Source organism: Dendrobates tinctorius, unplaced genomic scaffold (assembly GCF_039654945.1).
Source record: "Dendrobates tinctorius isolate UK_male_01 unplaced genomic scaffold, ASM3965494v1 ptg000102l, whole genome shotgun sequence".
Taxonomy (NCBI): Eukaryota; Metazoa; Chordata; class Amphibia; order Anura; family Dendrobatidae; genus Dendrobates; species Dendrobates tinctorius.
Genome location: NW_027361770.1, coordinates 16,073,581 through 16,093,979, shown reverse-complemented (window position 1 = coordinate 16,093,979; position 20,399 = coordinate 16,073,581). Strand labels below are relative to the sequence as shown.

The 20,399-nt window shown below is 44.2% G+C and overlaps 1 protein-coding gene across 4 annotated transcripts in view; it reads left to right on the top strand.

Moving 5' to 3' along the window:
• The window catches only part of INO80C (INO80 complex subunit C), an 88,527-nt gene that overhangs the window by 21,672 nt on the left and 46,456 nt on the right, over window positions 1-20,399 (top strand). For 3 of the 4 annotated variants that reach the window (XR_012234513.1, XR_012234512.1, XM_073587764.1), the window contains exons 2-3: window positions 1,517-1,628; window positions 13,750-13,817. Coding sequence is in view for 2 of the 4 variants with exons in the window: in XM_073587764.1 (XP_073443865.1) it covers window positions 1,517-1,628; window positions 13,750-13,817 (180 nt within the window). In the remaining 2 variants the exon portion in view is untranslated. Of the gene's footprint in view, window positions 1-1,516; window positions 1,629-13,749; window positions 13,818-16,684; window positions 16,796-20,399 lie in introns of those variants that run through there. The other variant, XM_073587765.1, reaches the window with a different exon arrangement.

Here is a 20,399-nt window from a genome sequence, read left to right as displayed (position 1 = left end):
GCTACAGACTCTCTCATCTCTTGGCATCACAGACTTGGCCCTATCCTGGATCTCATCATACCTAACGGACCGAACATTTAGTGTCTCCCTCTCACACACTACCTCCTCATCTCACCCCCTGTCTGTCGGTGTTCCTCAAGGCTCTGTCCTAGGACTCCTACTATTCTCCATCTATACCTTCGGCTTGGGACAGCTCATAGAATTCCACGGTTTGCAGTATCACCTCTATGCCGATGACACGCAGATCTACCTATCTGGACCCGACCTCGCCTCCTTACTGAATGAAATCCCACAATGTCTGTCTGCTATCTCAGCCTTCTTCTCTGCTCACTTTCTCAAACTGAACATTGACAAAACAGAATTCATCATCTTTCCCCCATTTCTCTCAACCCCTCCACCAGACCTATCCATCAATGTCAACGGCTGCTCTCTTTCCCCAGTCCGGTACACTCGGTGCCTTGCGGTGATCCTCGACTCTGCGCTCTCTTTCAAACCACATATCCAAGCCCTTGCCTCCTCCTGCCGCCTCAAACTCGAAAATATTTCCCGGATCCGCTCATTCCTCGACCACAAAAACACTAGTGCATGCTCTTATCTCCCGTCTTGACTACTACAACCTCCTACTCTCTGGCCTCCCCTCTAGCACTCTGGCTCCGCTCCAGTCCATCCTACTCTCTGCTGCCCGACTAATCCACCTGTCTCCGCGCTATTCCCCAGCCTCCCCCCTATGCCAGGCCCTTCACTGGCTTTCTATCGCCCAGAGGCTCCAATTCAAAACCCTAACCATGACATACAAAGCCATCCACAACCTGTCTCCTCCATACATCTGTGACATGGTCTCCAGGTACCTACCCGCACCAACCTTCGATCATCTCAAGATCTCCTCCTCTACTCCCCCCTTATCTCTTCTTCCCACAACCACATACAAGACTTCTCCCGTGCTTCCCCCATACTCTGGAACTCCGTGCCGCAACACATCAGACTTTCACCATCAACGGAAACCTTCAAGAAGAACCTGAAGACCCACCTGTTCCGACAAGCCTACAGCCTGCAATGATCCTCGGTCTACTGAACCACAGCACGACCTGCTCTACCCTCTCCTACTGTATCCTCACCCATCCCTGTAGACTGTGAGCCCTCGCTGGCAGGGTCCCCTCTCCTTATGTACTTGTGTGTCCCTTGTCTTACACATGTTTACTATACTTGTCTATATTTCCCCTTTTCACATGTAAAGCGCCATGGAATAAATGGCGCTATATAAATGCATCATAATAATAATAATAATAATAATAATGAATTGGGGCCACAGTGTGTGAAGTGTGCCTTGTCATAGGGCAGGGTTGCTGCCAATATGCTATCATTTCATGCCTTTAAGATAACCTGAGGCCGATGATCTGACTTTTTCTGCCAATTTCAGTTCTTCCTGGTATGCTCCTGGTGTCATGCATGACCTGGCCGTCTGAATAAACCTTTTCCATGAAGCTTGATTGACTTTGTCCCTCTTTCTCTTTGGCAGCATTCAGGAATCGGAGGGGCAGCTGCTGGCAAAAAGAACAGGACCTGGAAGAACCTGAAACAGATTCTTGCTCTAGAAAGGGCATTGCCATGGCAACTAAATGATCCGAGCTGTAAGCTGCTTAGCATGTACTTAGAACTGATGGCTTCATATTGTAGCTAAATGTGTTGTGCATTTGTTATTCCAACACTCCAAAGGGATGACGTAGGTGTAGAGCAAATCTGCCAGTTGTGGCTCGTTATTGTCATTATGTCAAATGAAATGGCACAGAGTGCCTTACACAGCAACAACTATGTCTTCAAGTTACCAAAAATCCCATCCAAGTTTTTACTCTCTTAATATATTGCAGTCATCAGATTATTTAGCACTAGACTTACAAGGGAAAGGTGATTATCCAGTTTAAATGTGAACTTTACTATAGAAAAATGTGAAAACCTGATTTCCTATGGATTCCATAGATATGACCATGTATAGCAGCTACGTGTTTCAGATGCTGTCCTGCATCTTTTATCAGAGCTAATCCTAGTGATCTCTCCTATTTAAAGGGAATCTGTCACCCCATTTTTGGCCTATAAGCTGCAGCCACAGCCATCGGGCTTATCTACAGTATTCTGTAATGCTGTAGATAAGCCCCCCGATGAAACCTGAAAGATAAGAAAAAAGAGTTAGATTATACTCACCCCAGCGTTCGGTGCGGTCCAATGGGTGTCTCTGTCCCTTCCGGCGCCTTCCATCTTCATACGATTCCGTCCTCCTCCTTGCTTCTCCTTCGGCTCCTGCGCAGGACCTCTCTGACCTTTCCCGGCGCCTGCGTACTGCAGTACTTTACTCTGCCCTCAACAGGGCAGAGAAAGTATGCCTGCACATGAGCCGAGGGAGAAGCAAGGAGTAGGATGGCATTGTATGAAGATGGGAGGCGCCGGACTGCGACATCCTCCACACCAGACCCCACCCCCCGGTGAGTATAATCTAATGTTTTTTTCTTATCTTTCAGGTTTCTTCGGGGGCCTATACAGCATTACAGAATGCTAAAATGGGGTGACAGATTCCCTTTAATATACAACCTGTCGATCAGACACAGGTGCATAGATGAATCAAATGGCACCCACAAGACATGGAGTCTTGTGATATGCAAACTATCGTGAATGAGGTAAATCAAAACAACAAAATTAAATAAGCAAATAAAAAAATAAAGAGAAAACAATGAACATAATATAAAATCAATAATGAAATATAATTTCCCTGCCGCATGATTTAACCAGCAGGAACTTTACCTGGGTGACTCCACGGACATCTTTCAACCGGGGTCACCATGGAGACCATCAGGACAACGCAATCACGTTGTGCCGATCAGAGCAGAGAGGGAGCTCCCTCTGCTATGCCAACTGATGTCACTATTGACAACGCCATTAGAGGGGTTAAATGCCCGCTAGCAAAGATTGTGGTCATTTCTGCAGGGTGTCAATATATAGCTGATGCACGCTGATGATCGCACTGGCTGACTCGTTTCACTATATATGTACAGTGGTTTGCGGGAATGCACCTCCCGCGTTGTGGTGCATATGTGGCGGATGTCGTGAAGGGGTTATGATATCAAACATTAGATTAACTAACTGCAACTCGCACCAATGTAGTTTACACTATTAATTGTTCTACATGTCATAAAATGTACATAGGCTGCACCTTGCGTAAATTAATAGTCCGAATCTTCAAACATCTCACTGATATAATTAACACAACTAATAACAGTAACATATCACACACATCCAAGCATTTTATTACTTACCTCCAAAGAAACACCTCTTCATTACAGGTTCTTGGCATTGAGAAATTTAAAAGGAACCTGTCAGCAGTTTTGGCCGATATAAGATGCGGCCACCTCCTTTCAGGACTTGTCTACAGCATTCGCTCCGCTCCATACACCTCGTACACGCAGCTCCGCTCTATAAGCATCTCTGCTCTGTACACCTCGTACACACGCGGCTCCGCTCCGTACACACGCGGCTCCGCTCCATACACCTCGTACACGCAGCTCCGCTCTATAAGCATCTCTGCTCTGTACACCTCGTACACACGCGGCTCTGTACACACGCGGCTCCGCTCCGTACACACGCAGCTCCGCTCCATACACACACGGCTCCGCTCCATACACCTCGTACACGCAGATCCGCTCTATAAGCATCTCTGCTCCGTACACCTCGTACATACACGGCTCCGCTCCGTACACACATTGCTCTGCTCCATACACACACAGCTCTGCTACATCCTCCCTGTAAACCCCTGCTGACCCCACACATAAACGTCACTCATCCAGCACCATGACAACCAGCACAGCAGAGTCCTGCACACACTGAGGCACCTGATCACCCCAGCCCCTCACAGCCTGCAGTGAACACTAGGCTGTAATTAGTTCTCTTCTCTGTGCGCACAGGACCTGTGATGAGGTCACAGGAGGAGAGTAGGCAGGAGTCACATGATAATCATGTGACTCCTCCCCTCCTGTGACCTCATCACAGGTCCTGTGCGCACAGAGAAGAGGACTAACTACACCCTAGCATTCATTGCAGGCTGTGACTGACTTCGGTGCGTCTCTGGGAGGGCGAGTATGGGGAGGGGCGTGCGGCTTGTCTCCCTGCAGTGCGGGACAAATAGTATCACGGGCTGGACAGCGGGTGGGAGGGGCAAAAACGGGACTGTCCCGCGGAATCCGGGACACTTGGGAGCTATGGTAAAGGGCCTGGCTGCATTCTGCATAAAAATGGAAAAATGTGCAATATGAAGATGAAAAATAATGTATAAAATAAAAATATTACATGAGGTATTGGTCGATATTTTGGCCAAAGTACACAAGTTTGTAACCCACGTCAAAGGTCCTCATACTTGCGAGTCTTTTCATGTATGTAAGTGCTGGGCAGCCTACCTGATCTAATAGTATGGCTGTAGCCAGACACTGTGCATCACACACATCTGTGTGACTGGCGTCCTACGCAAGCCTCATCTGTGTGCATTTTTAATACTATACAGCCACCCCTCCATGATTTGATAGAATTGTGAGTCTGTTATTCTTTTCTGTGATGTTTTTTGGAATTTTTGTCCTTTTTCTGTGAGCAGTTTTTTATCCCCTCTCTGACATCCAACGTACTATCCCGTCCATGTGACCTGTCTTTAATCTATCTTTAATGTGACCACCACGACTGAAGTCGCAGTGATCGCATTAAAATTCTGGCGCCATCTTACATGTAGAAAGATGTTGTCGGCATCCCGGGGAGTGTCCCCGCCCACCCGCACTCACGATCGCTGTGATTGGCTGTTCAATTCTGAACAGCCAATTTGAGCCTCTCTCATTGTTTCAGCCAATCAGATTGGCTGAAACAGTGATGTCCCAGCCTAGGATCGAGTACCGATGTACTTGATCCTAGGCTGGTGCCTGGCAACACCAGGCATCGCCCAAAACCGGTCAGATGGACGATCACATCGATTGCGCCAATAGCAGGGCACAGCCGCGGTGTTACCGCGCTGTGACCTGACTAGGATCGGTGCTGTAAGAGCACTGATCCTAGGCCGGTGCCTAGGAAAGGCCAGGCATGGCCTGCAGCTGCTGATTAGCGCGATCAATGTAATCGTCGATCGTGCCAATCACAGGGCACAGCTGCGATGTGACCACCCTGTGCTCTGCCAGTGACCTGCCTAGGATCGGAGCTGTGAGCTCTGATCCTAGGCCAGTGCCTAGCAACACCGACGTCACTGGAGCCAGCTCTGATTGGTGGCATCGATGTGATCATCGATCCCACCAAGTACAGGTCACAGCAGCGGTATGACCGCTCTGTGACCTGTCTGTGACCGCACTGCAGGTCCTCACACTAGCTGAGGATTTCTGCAGAGTGGTCACACAGCTAGATCTCCTGCTGTGATTGGACTTGTGGTGCCACAGATACCTGTGACACTACAATCCCTGCTGAAGTTTTGAGGCCTGGTCCCTCACATAGGGATCCTGAAGAAACCAGAAATCTGGCAATATTGGAGTGTTGATATTTTATACAACACTCCGGTGTTCCGAACGGTTATGGCCCGGACGCATTTTGAGGCCATCCATAAATTCCTGCATTATACCGATAATGCACAGTGTCCCCCACGAGAACACCCCAACTTTGACCGTCTGTTCAAAGTTCGGCCGGTCATCGAACACTTAAAGTTCGCTGAAGTATACGTGCCCCAAAGGGACATCTGCGTAGATGAGTCCTTAGTTCATTTTAAGGGAAGGCTCAGATTCTGTCAGTACCTGCCCAGTAGGAGGGCCAGGTACGGAATCAAACTCTGTAAGCTGTGTGAGAGTACCTCATGGTACACCCACAGGTTTAGAGTTTACGAAGGAAAGGACACTGGAATTGAACCCCCTGAATGTCGTCCTGTCCTGGGAGTGAGTGGGGAAAATTGTGTGGGATTTGGTGCACCCACTGCTGGATAAAGGTTATCACCTCTACACTGATAACTTTTATACCAGCATCCCATTCTTCAAATGTTCGTACCTTCATTTCCAGGAGGTAGTAGTTAAGGCCCTGATATTTGGAACTCAGGAAGGAGCGGGCCCCAGTACTTCCGGAACTGAAGGTGGTCGTATCGTACCAGGTCAGCATTTCCCGGGGGTGGCCCCACCAACTGAAAAAAAGATAGCTGCAAAAAAGGTGCCGAGTGTGTTACAAAAGGGGAATCCGCAAGAACACCATTTATCAATGGCCCGAAAAACCTTGCCTGTGTATGAAAAATTGCTTCAAACTGTACCACCCCTCCATGCACTACTAATTTACTTAAATTTACATAACAGGAAACAGTAGGTTACTTCCAAAAAGGGGGCACATCTAGATAAGTTCATTGGGGCTCTAGTTTCCAAAAAGGGGGCACTTGTGGGGGGTTTCCACTGTTCAGGCACATCAGGGGCTCTCCAAACACAACATGGCGTCCAATCTCCATTCCAGCCAATTTTGGTTTGAAAAAGTCAAATGGCGCTACTTCCTTTTCGAGCTCTGCCGTGCACCAAACAGTGGTCCTCCCCCACATATGGGGTATCAGCGTACTCAGGACAAATTGGAAAACAACTTTTGGGGTCCAATTTCTCCTATTACCCTTGGGAAAATAAAAACTTGGGGCCTAAGATATCATTTTTGTGGAAAAAATGATTTTTTTATTTTCACGGCTCTACGTTATAAACTTGTGTGACAACTGGAAAACATAGAAAAAGACATGCGCATATATATATGTGCTCACCTATATGCAGCGTGTATAAAAAAGCATCTTTATTGATAACAGGACAACATGATAAAAACAGTTAAAACCAAAAAATCACAGCACCCCCTATTACAGTTGGTATCCATATGGGTATAATATACTAGCTATGAACCGTTCTACGCCTGGGTGGCAAGCATTTTTATTGGTATATGGTTTCCCATTCTGGTATGTGCTACCCCTCCTATCCTACTATGCATGGCCCCCTCATACCTATCATGGTATGCATGGTCCCCTCACCCAACAATCCTGGTATGCATGGTCCCCTCACTCCCCAGTCCTGGTATGCATAGTCCCCTCACCCCCAATCCTGGAATGCACGGGCCCCTCACCCCCCCAATCTTTGTATGTATGGTCCCCTCCCCCCCATCCTGGTATGCATGGTCCTCTCACACCCCTCTCTTGGTATGCATGGTCCTCTCACCCCCCCCCCCAATACTGGTATACATGGTCCTCTCACCCCCCTATCCTGGTATGCATGGTCCCCTCACCCCCCCCCAATCCGGGAATGCATGGTCCCCTCACCCCCCCAATGCCATTAGGTCAGGAGAGGGCCCGAATCTGGCGCCGCAACCCGCCCTCTCCTGACATCACGGCGAGACCCCGCGTCAGTACCCGATCATTACGTTGTTGGGCCATGATGTCTGGAGAGGGCATGTTGTGGTGCCGAACTCTGCGCCTGCGCAGTCCTCGCTTTCCGCCACCACTTTCTTGAAGACACACTGCAGTGTGTCTTCTACAAAACGGTGGCGGTAAGCGCGGACTGTGCATGCGCCAATTCCGGCGTCACAACCCGCCCTCTCCTGACATCACATCAGGATGCAAGACCCCCGCGGCAACAGCAACACCGGATCGGTAAGGTGTTGCGGAGATCGCGGTATTCGTTCAGTGCTTACACATACCGTGATCTCTGGGGGGGATGCGTCACTCTGACTGGAGCCAGACTGCACAGGCGCATCGCGCTTGCGCAGTCTATAAAGGCTTCAGAGTGACGCTTACAGCGTTATATTATAGATGATGCAAAATCATGGAATCCAAAAATGAATCTATATAGATACAGCTATGTGCAAATACAGGCCAGGATTAATCAAACATGAAATGCAAAAATGACATACTTTAATGCATTATTATGGCAAAAAATACATAATATAGGTAAATTGCATAAATGAACGCAGAGTGGGCGTCCCCACAAGCCTACAATATCATAGCCATGGATCCAATGTTACCACACAAGGACAATAAACCCACCTCCCATACATGTGCAATCACCCCAGAAAGAAGGGAGACCTCTGATAAAATCAGCAATGGCAAGCTGCTATTCTACAAGTGATAAGTGTCAGAAGTATGCAAGGTAAAATAAACTTGTGTGAAGCACTTGGACTTTCAAAGTGCTCACTACACATCTAGATAAGTTCCTCTGGGGGTCTAGTTTCCAAAATAGGGTCATTTGTGGGGGGTTTCCACTGTTTAGGCACATCAGGGACTTTCCAACCGCGACATGGCGTCCAATCTCAATCCAGCCAATTTTGGTTTGAAAAAGTCAAACAGCGCTCCTTCCCTTCCGAACCCTGCCATGCACCCAAACAGTGGTTTTCCCCCACATATGGGGTGTCGGCGTACTCAGGCAAAATTGTACAACAACTTTATCTGTCCATTTTCTCCTTTTACCCTTGTGAAAATAAAAAAAAAATTGTTGCTAAAAGATCATTTGTGTGACTAAAAAGTTAAATGTTCAGATTTTCCTTCCACGTTGCTTCTGCTCCTGTGAAACACCTGAAGGATTAATAAACTTCTTGAATGTGGTTTTGAGTAGTTTGAGGGGTGCAGTTTTTAGAATGTTGTCACTTTTTGGTATTTTCTGCCATATAGACCCCTCAAAGTCACTTCAAATGTGATGTGGTCCCTAAAAAAAAAAAAAAAAAAAAAAAATGGTTTTGTAAATTTTGTTGTAAAAATGAGAAATTGCTGGTCGACTTTTAACCTTTAATTTCCTAACAAAAAAAATTTGTTTCCAAAATTTGTGCTGATGTAAAGTAGACATATGGGAAATGTTATTTATTAACTATTTTGTCTGACATACAGTACAGACCAAAAGTTTGGACACACCTCATTCAAAGAGTTTTCTTTATTTTCATGACTATGAAAATTGTAGATTCACTCTGTAGGCATCAAAACTATGAATTAACACATGTGGAATTTTATATAATTAACAAAAAAAGTGTGAAACAACTGAAAATATGTCTTATATTCTAGGTTCTTCAAAGTAGCCACCTTTTGCTTTGATTACTGCTTGGCACACTCTTGGCATTCTCTTGATGAGCTTCAAGAGGTAGTCACCGTAAATGGTCTTCCAACAGTCTTGAAGGAGTTCCCAGAGATGCTTGGCACTTGTTGGCACTTTTGCCTTCACTACGTGGTCCAGCTCACCCCAAACCATCTCAATTGGGTTCAGGTCTGGTGACTGTGGAGGCCAGGTTATCTGGCGTAGCACCCCATCACTCTCCTTCTTGGTCAAATAGCCCTTACACAGCCTGGAGGTGTGTTTGGGGTCATTGTCCTGTTGAAAAATAAATGATGTTCCAACTAAACGCAAACCGGATGGAATAGCATACCGCTGCAAGATGCTGTGGTAGCCATGCTGGTTCAATATGCCTTCAATTTTGAATAAATCCCCAACAGTGTCACCAGAAAAGCACCCCACACCATCACACCTCCTCCATGCTTCACTGTGGGAACCAGGCATGTAGAGTCCATCCGTTCACCTCTTCTGCGTCGCACAAAGACACGGTGTTTGGAACCCAAGATCTCAAATTTGGACTCATCAGACCAAAGCACAGATTTCCACTGGTCTAATGTCCATTCCTTGTGTTCTTTAGCCCAAACAAGTCTCTTCTGCTTGTTGCCTGTCCTTAGCAGTGGTTTCCTGGCAGCTATTTTACCATGAAGGCCTGCTGCACAAAGTCTCCTCTTAACAGTTGTTGTAGAGATGTGTCTGCTGCTAGAACTGTGTGTGGCATTGACCTGGTCTCTAATCTGAGCTGCTGTTATCCTGCGATTTCTGAGGCCGGTGACTCGGATGAACTTATCCTCCGCAGCAGAGGTGACTCTTGGTCTTCCTTTCCTGGGCGGTCCTCATGTGAGCCGGTTTCTTTGTAGCGCTTGATGGTTTTTGACACTGCACTTGGGGACACTTTCAAAGTTTTCCCAATTTTTCGGACTGATTGACCTTCATTTCTTAAAGTAATGATGGACACTCTTTTTTTTTTTTTCTTTACTTAGAATTTGTATTATGGCAAGAAAAAAGCAGCTAACAGTCTATTCAGTAGGACTATCAGCTGTGTATCCACCAGACTTCTGCACAACACAACTGATGGTCCCAACCCCATTTATAAGGCAAGAAATCCCACTTATTAAACCTGACAGGGCACACCTGTGAAGTGAAAACCATTTCCGGTGACTACCTCATTAAGAGAATGCCAAGAGTGTGCAAAGCAGTAATCAAAGCAAAAGGTGGCTACTTTGAAGAACCTAGAATCTAAGACATATTTTCAGTTTTTTCACACTTTTTTGTTAATTATATAATTCCACATGTGTTAATTCATAGTTTTGATGCCTTCAGAGTGAATCTACAATTTTCATAGTCATGAAAATAAAGAAAACTCTTTGAATGAGAAGGTGTGTCCAAACTTTTTGGTCTGTTCTGTATTACTGTTTTAAGGGCATAAAAATTCAAAGTTTAAAAATTGCAACATTTTCTCCATATTTCTGCTTTTTTCATAAATAAATGGAAGTCATATTGAAGAAATTTTATCACTAACGTGAAGTACAATATGTGATGAGAAAACATTCTCAGAATCGCCAAAATCCGTTGAAGCGTTCCAGAGTTATTACCTCATAAAGGACCAGTGGTCAGAATTGTAAAAAATTGGCCCGGTCATTAACGTGCAAACCATCCTCAGGAGTAAAGAGGTTAGCTACAGCTAGATAGGTCAAAAACTGTGAAGAAAGTAATGTTTTTTCCACGTTTTAATAATATTATAAATTGTTTTCCAACAATAGAGTTCACATATTGGCTTAGATATACTGTATATAGTGTCATGTTAAAGTTTGTGCACCCCTGGTCAAAATTACTGTTATTGTGAACAGTTAAGCAAGTTGAAGATCAAATCATCTCTGAAAGGCCTAAAGTTAAAGATGACACATTTCTTTTGTACTTTTGGCAGCTTTTACATTATGAAAATGACAATAAGATGAATGAGCTGATGCATGGTTAGTACCTCTTAATACCCCCTTTTGAAATTATCAGAGCTTGTAAATTGTTTTTGTAGCCAGACAATAGTCTTTCAATTCTTGTTTGAAGGATTTTCATCCATTCTTTCTTTGGAAAATTCTTCCAGTTCTATGAGATTCCTGGGTCATCTTGCATGTGCTACTATTTTGAGTTCTAGTCACAGATTATCAATGATGATAAGATCAGGAGATTGTGAGGGCCATTGGAAAACCTTCAGATTGTGCTTTTTGAGGTAGTCTGTTATGGATTTTTACTTGTGTTTAGAATCATGATCCATTTGTAGAAGCCATCTTTTCAACGTCAGCATTTTTTACAGATGGTGCTATGTTTGCGTCAAGAATTTCTTGAGATTTCATTGAAACCATTCTTCCCTCTACCTGTGAAATGTTACTCGTGGCATTGGCTGGAACACAACTTCAAAAGCATGATTTATCCACCCCTATGCTTAATGGTTGGTGAGATGTTCTTTTCCTGAAATTTTGTGCCCTTTTATCCCCACCCATTTCTTTTGATCATTGTGGCCAGAGAGTTCTATTTTAGCCTCATCAGTCTGCAGGACTTGCTGCCAAAATGCATCAGGCTGATTTAGATGTCCTTTTGTATACTTCTGATGCTGAATGTTTTTGGTGAGGATGCAGGAGAGGTTTTCTTCTGATGACTCTTCCATGAAGGCTGTATTTGTGCTAGTGTACAACATCTCCAGAGTCTGCTAAATCTTTCTGAAGGTCTTTTGCAGTCAAGCAGGAGTCCTTATTTGACACTCCAGCAATCCTATGAGCAACTCTTACTGAAATTTTGCCTGGTCTTCAAGACCTTATCTTGACCTCCAATGTTCCTGTTAACTGCCATTTATTAATTACATTTCGAACTGAGGAAAGGACAACTTGAAACCGCTTTTGCAATATTTTTATAGCCTTCTCCTGCTTAGTGTACCTCAAACATTTTCAGAGAGGTAGGCAGCTCCTTAGAAGAACCCATGGCATCTGTATATTTTTTTTTTTTTTTTTTTTTTTTTGGCACAAGGTTGGGTTTTTATAGAACTTGGAAATTTGCATCACATTGTCTTTCCAAACCATGATAGTGAACAAGCCATAACCTTAACACGCGAATTAAGGTCTGAAACCATGGTAAAAATTACCTGATAACACGTATATCTAAATTTTTGCATCAGCCTATTTTGTTTTTTGTAATTTCTAAAATGTAAAAGAAAAAATATATATCTTATATTTTTTGCCTGAAATACAAAGGAAATATGCCATCTTTTAACTTTAGGCCTTTTAGAGATCATTTCATCTTCAGCTTGTTAAACTGTTCGAAATTACAGAACGCTTCAAAATAACCTTTAAAAGGAATCTGTCACCCTTTTTTTTTGGCTTGCAGCTGCCAGCTTAGACATCGGGGGCTTATCTACAGCATTCTGTAATGCTGTAGATAAGCCTCCGATGTAACCTGAAAGATAAGAAAAACATGTTATATTATACTCACCGATGTGGGCGGTCCAGTGGGCGTTGCGGTCTGGTCAGACGCCTCCATTCTTCATGCGATGACGTCCTCTTCTCCCGTCCTGTAATGGCTGAGGCGCAAGCGCACTGCTCTGCCCTGTTGAGGGCACAGCAGAATTCTGAAGTGCGCAGGCGCCGGACCTCTCCAGACGCCTGCGCACTGCAGGACTCTGCTCTGCCCTGTTGAGAGCACAGCAGAATTCTGCAGTGCGCAGGCGCCGGACCTCTCCAGACGCCTGCGCACTGCAGGACTCTGCTCTGCCCTCAACAGGGCAGAGCAGTGCGCTTGCGCCACAGCCATTACAGGACGGGAGAAGAGGATGTCATCGCATGAAGAAGGGAGACGTCGGACCGGCCCGCAACGCCCACCGGACCGGACCGCCCACCTCGGTGAGTATAATATAACGTGTTTTTCTTATCTTTCAGGTTACATCGGAGGCTTATCTACAGCATTACAGAATGCTGTAGATAAGCCCCCGATGTCTATGCCGGCAGCTGCAAGCCGAAAAAAAGGGTGACCGATTCCCTTTAATAGGTCTTGAAGGGGTTAAATACCGATGCTAGGGACCAAAAAAATCCCTGAACTCCCTTGATTCTACTGTAATTTTCCATTTTACAATGTGTTAGTCTGTAGTAGAAATTCACATTTATTGCCTTTTTTGGAATGCAGCATGTGAAATCTCTGCTCACAGTTCAACTGGTCATAACATTGTCTTTGGGAGGGTGCACATTCAACCCCTCCCTCCCCGATGCTGCCGCTCATAGCTCAGCAGTTTTTTTAGTATTTTTAGACACTAAGTTGTTTCTGTGAGGAAGGGGTGAAAGTGCATGACCTCCAGAGAAGTCAGAATATATGTGATGTTGAACTGCATGTTGAGATTTCACATGCTGGGATCATAAAACACCATTTGTGAAAATTTCTGCAATGGAATGTCTCTGCATGAAGTGTAAAGGAACAGCAGAATTGGGAGCTGCATGGATTTTTATGAGGTATTTAACTACATTTTTTACCAAGTTACAAGTCCAGAAAGAATTGGATTGCTCTAATAAAGGATATTGCAAAGTTTCACATTTTCATGTGTTACTGTCATTTACATGTATAAAAAAATTAAAAAGATGTTTTCTCGAACTAATGTTTTATATTTTACAATAAATTGCAGATTTTAACATTGATGCACCACCTTCTTGCAAGCCGGCTAAGAAATATTCAGACATATCAGGACTTCCTGTAAGTAGAAGCTGCATGTAAATGAGGAAGGGAAAAGCAAATGCATGCAGTGGAAAACAAGTATTTGATACACTGCCTATTTTGCAAGTTTTCCTACCAACAAAGAATGGAGAGGTCTAATTTTTTATCGTAAAAAAGAAAGAAAAAATGCCAGCTTACCCGGTTGGTTCAAAAAATAAGCTGCTATACTGTATAGGTTCTCGGCAACAGATAAATGACAGGAGCTCTTGCCAACAATAAAAGCGAAAAGGAGATGAATCCAGCGAGCCAAGTTTGAAGTACATAAAAAATCTTTTTCTTTATTTCAAGCGTAGATTAAAAATATTTATCCATAGCAGCATATTATAAATATAGGCAGAGATAGGAAAAATTACTGCTGTAAAGCGCACGGCTATAAAACTTAATATTTTATACAGAAACTTTTGTTTGCAATCAGCGATCAGATGTTTTCTGTAGTTCGTGACAAAGGTTGCACAGACTGCAGCAGGGATTCTTTTCCCACTCCTCCATACAGATCTTCAGGTTTCAGGGCTGTTGCTGGATAACATTGAGTTTCAGCTCCCTTCAAAGGTTTTCTTTTGGGTTTAGGTCTGCACACTGGTTAGGCCAGAGTCACTCCTTATTTGCCCTGGCTGTTTGTTTTGGATCATTGATATGCTGGAAAGCCCAGCCACGACCCATCTACAATGCTCTTACTGAGGGAAGGAGGATATTTGCCAAAATCTCCCAATACATGACCCCATCCATCCTCCCTTCAAAATGGTGCAGTCGTCCTGTCCTCTTTGCAGAAAAGCACTCCCAAATTATGATGTTTCCCTTACCATGCATCACTGTTGGGACGGTGTTCTTGGGGTTGTACTCATCCTTCTTCCAATCACGACGAGTGGCGTTGATATGCTAAAAAGTAAGTTCTAGTTTGGTCTCGTCTGACCACATGACCTTCTCCCATTCTTCCTCTGGATCATCCAGATGGTCATTGACAAACTTTTTATTTTTTATTTATTTCCCTTACATAATTTCCACAGCACTTTAAAAACACTGTTGCACTGTCCCAATTGGGGCTCACAAGCTAAATTCCCTCTCTGTAGGTTCTTGGAGTGTGGTAGGAAACCAGAGTACTTGGAAGAAATACACTCAAACACAGGGAGAACATACAAACTCCTTGTAGATGTTATCCTTGGTGAAATTTGAACTCAGGACCCCAGTGCTAACTACTGAGCCACCCTGCTGCCCCTAAGCTGAAACAGGCTTGGACATGTGCTGGCGTGAGCAGATGGATCTTGCATGCTCTGTAGGATTTTAATCCATGACGATGTAGAGATGTAATTACTAATGCTATTTTTTTTAGACTGTGGTCCTAGCTCTCTTCAGGTCATTGACCAGGTACTCCGGTGTAGTTCTGGACTGATTCCTGACCTATCTCAGAATCCTCCTTACAACATGAGTCGAGATCTTGCATGGAGCCTCAGACCGAGGAAGATTGACAGTCATCTTGTGTTTCTTCCATTTTCTAATAATTGTGTTAAGAGTTGTTGCCTTCTCACTAAACTGCTTGCCTATTGTCCTGTTGCCCAGCCCAGCCTGGTGCAGTTCTACAGTTTTGCCTCTGGTTTCCTTAGACATCTCTTTGATCTTGGCCATGGTGGAGAGGATGGAGTGTGACTGAGTGTGTGGACAGGTGTCTTTTATACAGATAGCGAGTTCAAACAGGCCCAATTAATTGAGTGCAGAGTAGGAGGGCTTCGTAAAGAAATATTACAGGTCTGTGAGAGCCAAAATTCTTGGGAAACTTGCAAAATTGATTGTGTATCAAATACTTATTTTTACCACTGTATATACTGTATTTTTCATATTATGAGACGCCCCTTTTTACCCCAAAATTTTTTGGGAAAATGGGGGTGCGTCTTATAATGCGGATATATCTTACCGGCCGTGGTGGAACGGGGTCCCAAGGGTCGCGGCTGGAGTGGAGGAGGAAAGACTGGAGCGTTGCTGCAGGCTGGGATGAGGGGGTGTTTGGCTGTGTGGCGTACCACTGTGGGTGTCCGGGCTGCTGACGGTGTCCAGTGTTGCTGTGGGGGCTCTCCCGACATTTTGTGAAAGGCCAGAGCCCCCGCAGTTCCATGGTTTCCTATACGGTGGACTTCGGGAGAATGGCTGCCGAGGGCGGCGCATGCGCAGATGGTGTTCTTGGCACCAAAATCTCAGAAGATGAGATCTCAGGGCTAAGTTCTCATCTCCTGAGATCTTGGTGACGAGATCTCTATCTGTGCATTCGCCGCCACCGACAGCCATTTTCCTGAAGTCCATCACATAGGAAACCATGGAACTGCGGGGGCTCTGGCCTTTCACAAAATGTCGGCAGAGCCCCCGCAGCAGCATCAGACACCCACAGCGGCGCGCCGCACATCCGAACACCCCTTCATCCCATCCTTCAGCGACGCCCCACTTCTGCCTCCTCCACCTGGGACCCTGCTTCACCACAGCCACCATCCCTGGTAAGCAATAAGACGCATGGATTATAATAAGCACCATCATTTTATTAAAAAAAAGTTTTTTGTTCCCTATTTTTCACCTCAAAATTTGTGCTGCATCTTATAATCCAGAGTGTCTTATAATCTGCAAAATACAGTACTTTTTTTTTTTTTTTTTTTTTTGTGGTAAATTTGATAAATTTGAACTAGTTTTCAATTAACTAAAACATTAACTTTGTTTTTTGGGTAGAGTCAGTAAACTTGCAGTAAATTTATGTAGGTTTGCTACATTGTATTTACCTCGCATATATTAAATTAATGCAATTTGGGGATGGTGAACAAAGTTCTCCATCACAAACCTTTGTTTTACTTTAAAATTCTGTTTGATTTCAGGGAAATCATAATTTGAAAATGTAATATATCATGTTCCAGCAGGATAAAGTTGATCAGTTCCGTATAGAAGGTTGTTCCACCATTCAAGGTTATCAGCTATGCACAGGATAGGTAATAGCTTACTGATTGTGGGAGCTCCTCCAGTCCTGTGAAAGGAGAATTGCAAAGCACATTTTCTATGGGACTGCTGGATAAGCAGAGTACAGCATTCAGCTTTCTCTGGCAGTCCCATAAACCATGAATGGAGACGTAACGCATATGAAAGGCCACCACCACTCCAATGCCACAGGGCTTTTCAGATCCGTATATAGAGGACGTTCAATGTTGTAAGTAACCTTTTGAAGTGTACCTGTTATTTCATGTAACCTTTCAGAATAAGCTGTCGTGTATGTACACAAGGATGCAAATTGCCTTTTCAGAGAGGGAGTGGACTAAAACTCTAGGAAGTACCAATCCTAAAAGTCAATCTGCACCACTATAGATATGAACTGTTTTTCTTCCAGGTTGGATTAACATGCTCAGGAGGCAGGGAGAGGTGGTAGCTCTTGAGTGGAGAAACGAGCACGTTTCTGATCAGCGTATTGTGTAGTGATATGGGGTAAGGTCATTGGAAGGCTCCCTATCTTATTTTACTTGCCAGGAATCTTAATAAGATGTAAATACTAGAAGGACAATTCCTTTTGTCTCTTCAGCATCATACAGTAGGTTTTCAATTTGGTAATGGTAAGGGAGTGTAAGTACCGTATATTTTAAGTATTAGGTAATTTGCCTATAATTTGACTATGTTAAGTGTACAATGTGGTCAGGTGTCCCTAACGCAGCATCAGATTGCTAGCATTGACTTAGGGAGCGTCCCCAGCAGGCCATCAGCCTTGCCTGCATACACATCCATATGGAATAACTGGTGCTAGTGAATATTTGCATCCATTGTAGAAAAGGAATAATGGGTAAATTGATTTTATGCAAGCATGAATTATCTCCTGTGCATTTATAGTTGCTGTACTGTGGCTCCCCCTCATTCTTATTAATTACCAAACTCTATCTGCTGGGAGAAAGGAAACAGAAACCTCCATCTGTAAAAACTGCAGTAATAAAGTCTTGCCTGTGCCTTCTTATGTAGTGATACACTCCTGCCCAACATAACATTTACCCTGCAAAATCTTTCTTAATAGCACTTTAATTGTGCAAATTTCTTCTAATTGTATCAAGAAAAACATTATGTGCAATTGAAACATATACAAATATCTTTTGAATTTCATAAAGGGGTTGGCCATTACGTTGCAAGTGTTTTCATGTTAGGCCTGTTTCACACATCAGTTTTTTTGGTCAGTCAAAATCCGCTAAAATGGCAGATAGCGGATCCGTTCCAGTACTGACCACAACGTTTGTCACCGGACCACTATTTGAACGGATCTGTCAAAGGAAGAATTTTAAAGGAACCGCTGCCGGGGGGGGGGGGGGGAGAGAGAGATTCTTCAGCCGCCAGAACAGAGTTTAGGGTTAAATTTCCGGCTGAATGAAGTCTTTCGGGCATGCGCAGTGAGAAATGCTGATCCTGCCGGCCGAAAAAAACATTGCATGGTCCGTTCGGGCATGTCGGCGGACGTCAAAATTTTGGCGGATCTGCAAAAAAACGGATCCAACAGATGGCCATCCATCAAGATCCGCCGGTAATGCAACTCAATGGAAAAAAAAAAAAACGGATCCGCCAAGAAAAATGGCGGATCCGTTTTTTTGGCAAAACGGCGGATTTTGACTGATGGACACAAACGGATGTGTGAAAGTTGAAACAGGCCTTACCTGCCATAGGTAAGCTCTTTTGTAAATGCTTTCTAAAACCCTTCTGTAACCTGAGCTGCTCTGGAGTCCTGTGACCTTTCATATTGTGAGGGTCCGCAAGGCTGTGTTCAGCAGAGCTCCCCCATCTCCTTGCACATTTGCACCTTCTGCACTGTATTGATACATTTCAGATGCTTTTCCCAACAATGTGGTGTGCTCTGGTGAAATGACGTCTGGCTTGTCATGTGATGGGTGTACACTATTCTGCAAATTTGTACCAAAAATTATTGGCGCAGAATATTACATTTTCCGTATTCTTAGTTTGTCTATTCTAAATTGACACTCTCTAAGTATTAGATAGTGATTGTTGGAATATAGCTAGTGTTGCAGCTCAAACACATTCAATTTATAAAATGGAGACGCTCTATTAGTAAAGCCCTATGAAAAAAGCATGAGAGGTACCATTGAGTAAGTTTCCGACCTATTTCCTAGCATCCAGTAACCCTTTCACTTTCAAGTATGTACAGTCATGGCCAAAAGTTTTGAGAATGACACAAATATATTTTCACATGATCTGCTGGCCTCTGGTTTTTATGTGTGTTTGTCAGATGTTTTTATCACATACAGAAATATAATTGAAATCATATTATGAGTAGCAAAAGGTTATATTGACAGTTAGAATGAGTTAATGCAGCAAGTCAATATTTTGCAGTGTTGACCCTTCTTCTTCAGGACCTCAGTAATTCTCCCTGGCATGCTCTCAGTCAACTTCTGGATCAAATCCTGACTGATAGCAGTCCATTCTTGCAAAATCAATGCTTTTATTTTGTCTGAATTTGAAGGTTTTTGTTTGTCCACCCGTCTCTTGATGATTGACCACAAGTTCAAAATGGGATTAAGATCTGGGGAGTTTCCAGGCCATGGTCCCAAAATCTCTATGTTTTGTTCCCTGAGCCATTTAGTTATCACCTTTGCTTTATGGCAAGGTGCTCCATCATGTTGAAAAAGGCATTGTTGATCGCCAAACTGCTCTTGGACGGTTGGGAGAAGTTGCTCTTGGAGGACAATCTGGTACCATTCTTTATTCATGGCTGTGTTTTTAGGCAAGACTGAGAGAGAGCCCATTCCCTTGGCTGAGAAGCAACCCCACACATGAATGGTTTCAGGATGCTTGACAGTTGGCATGAGACAAGACTGGTGGTAGCGCTCACCTGGTCTTCTCCGAATAAGCCGTTTTCCAGATGTCCTAAACAATCGAAAAGGGGATTCATCAGAGAAAATGACTTTACCCCAGTCCTCAGCAGTCCACTCCCTGTACCTCTTGCAGAATATCAGTCTGTCCATGATGTTTTTTCTGGAGAGAAGTGGCTTCTTTGCTGCCCTCCTTGAGACCAGGCCTTGCTCCAAGAGTCTCCGCCTCACAGTGCGTGCAGATGCACTCACACCTGCCTGCTGCCATTCCTGAGCAAGCTCTGCACTGCTGGTAGCCCGATCCCGCAGCTGAAACACTATTAAGAGACGGTCCTGGTGCTTGCTGGTCTTTCTTGGGCGCCCTGGAGCCTTTTTGGCAACAAGGGAACCTCTCTCCTTGAAGTTCTTGATGATGCGATAGATTGTTGACTGAGGTGCAATCTTTCTTGCTGCGATAGTCTTCCCTGTTAGGCCATTTTTGTGCAGTGCAATGATAACTGCACGTGTTTCTTTAGAGATAACCATGGTTAACAGAAGAGAAACAATGATGCCAAGCACCAGCATCCTTTTAAAGTGTCCAGTGGTGTCATTCTTACTTAATCATGACCGATTGATCTCCAGCCCTGTCCTCATCAACACCCACACCTGTGTTAATGGAGCAGTCACTGAAACGATGTTAGCTAGTCCTTTTAAGGCAGGGCTGCAATGATGTTGAAATGTGTTTTGGGGGATAAAGTTCATTTTC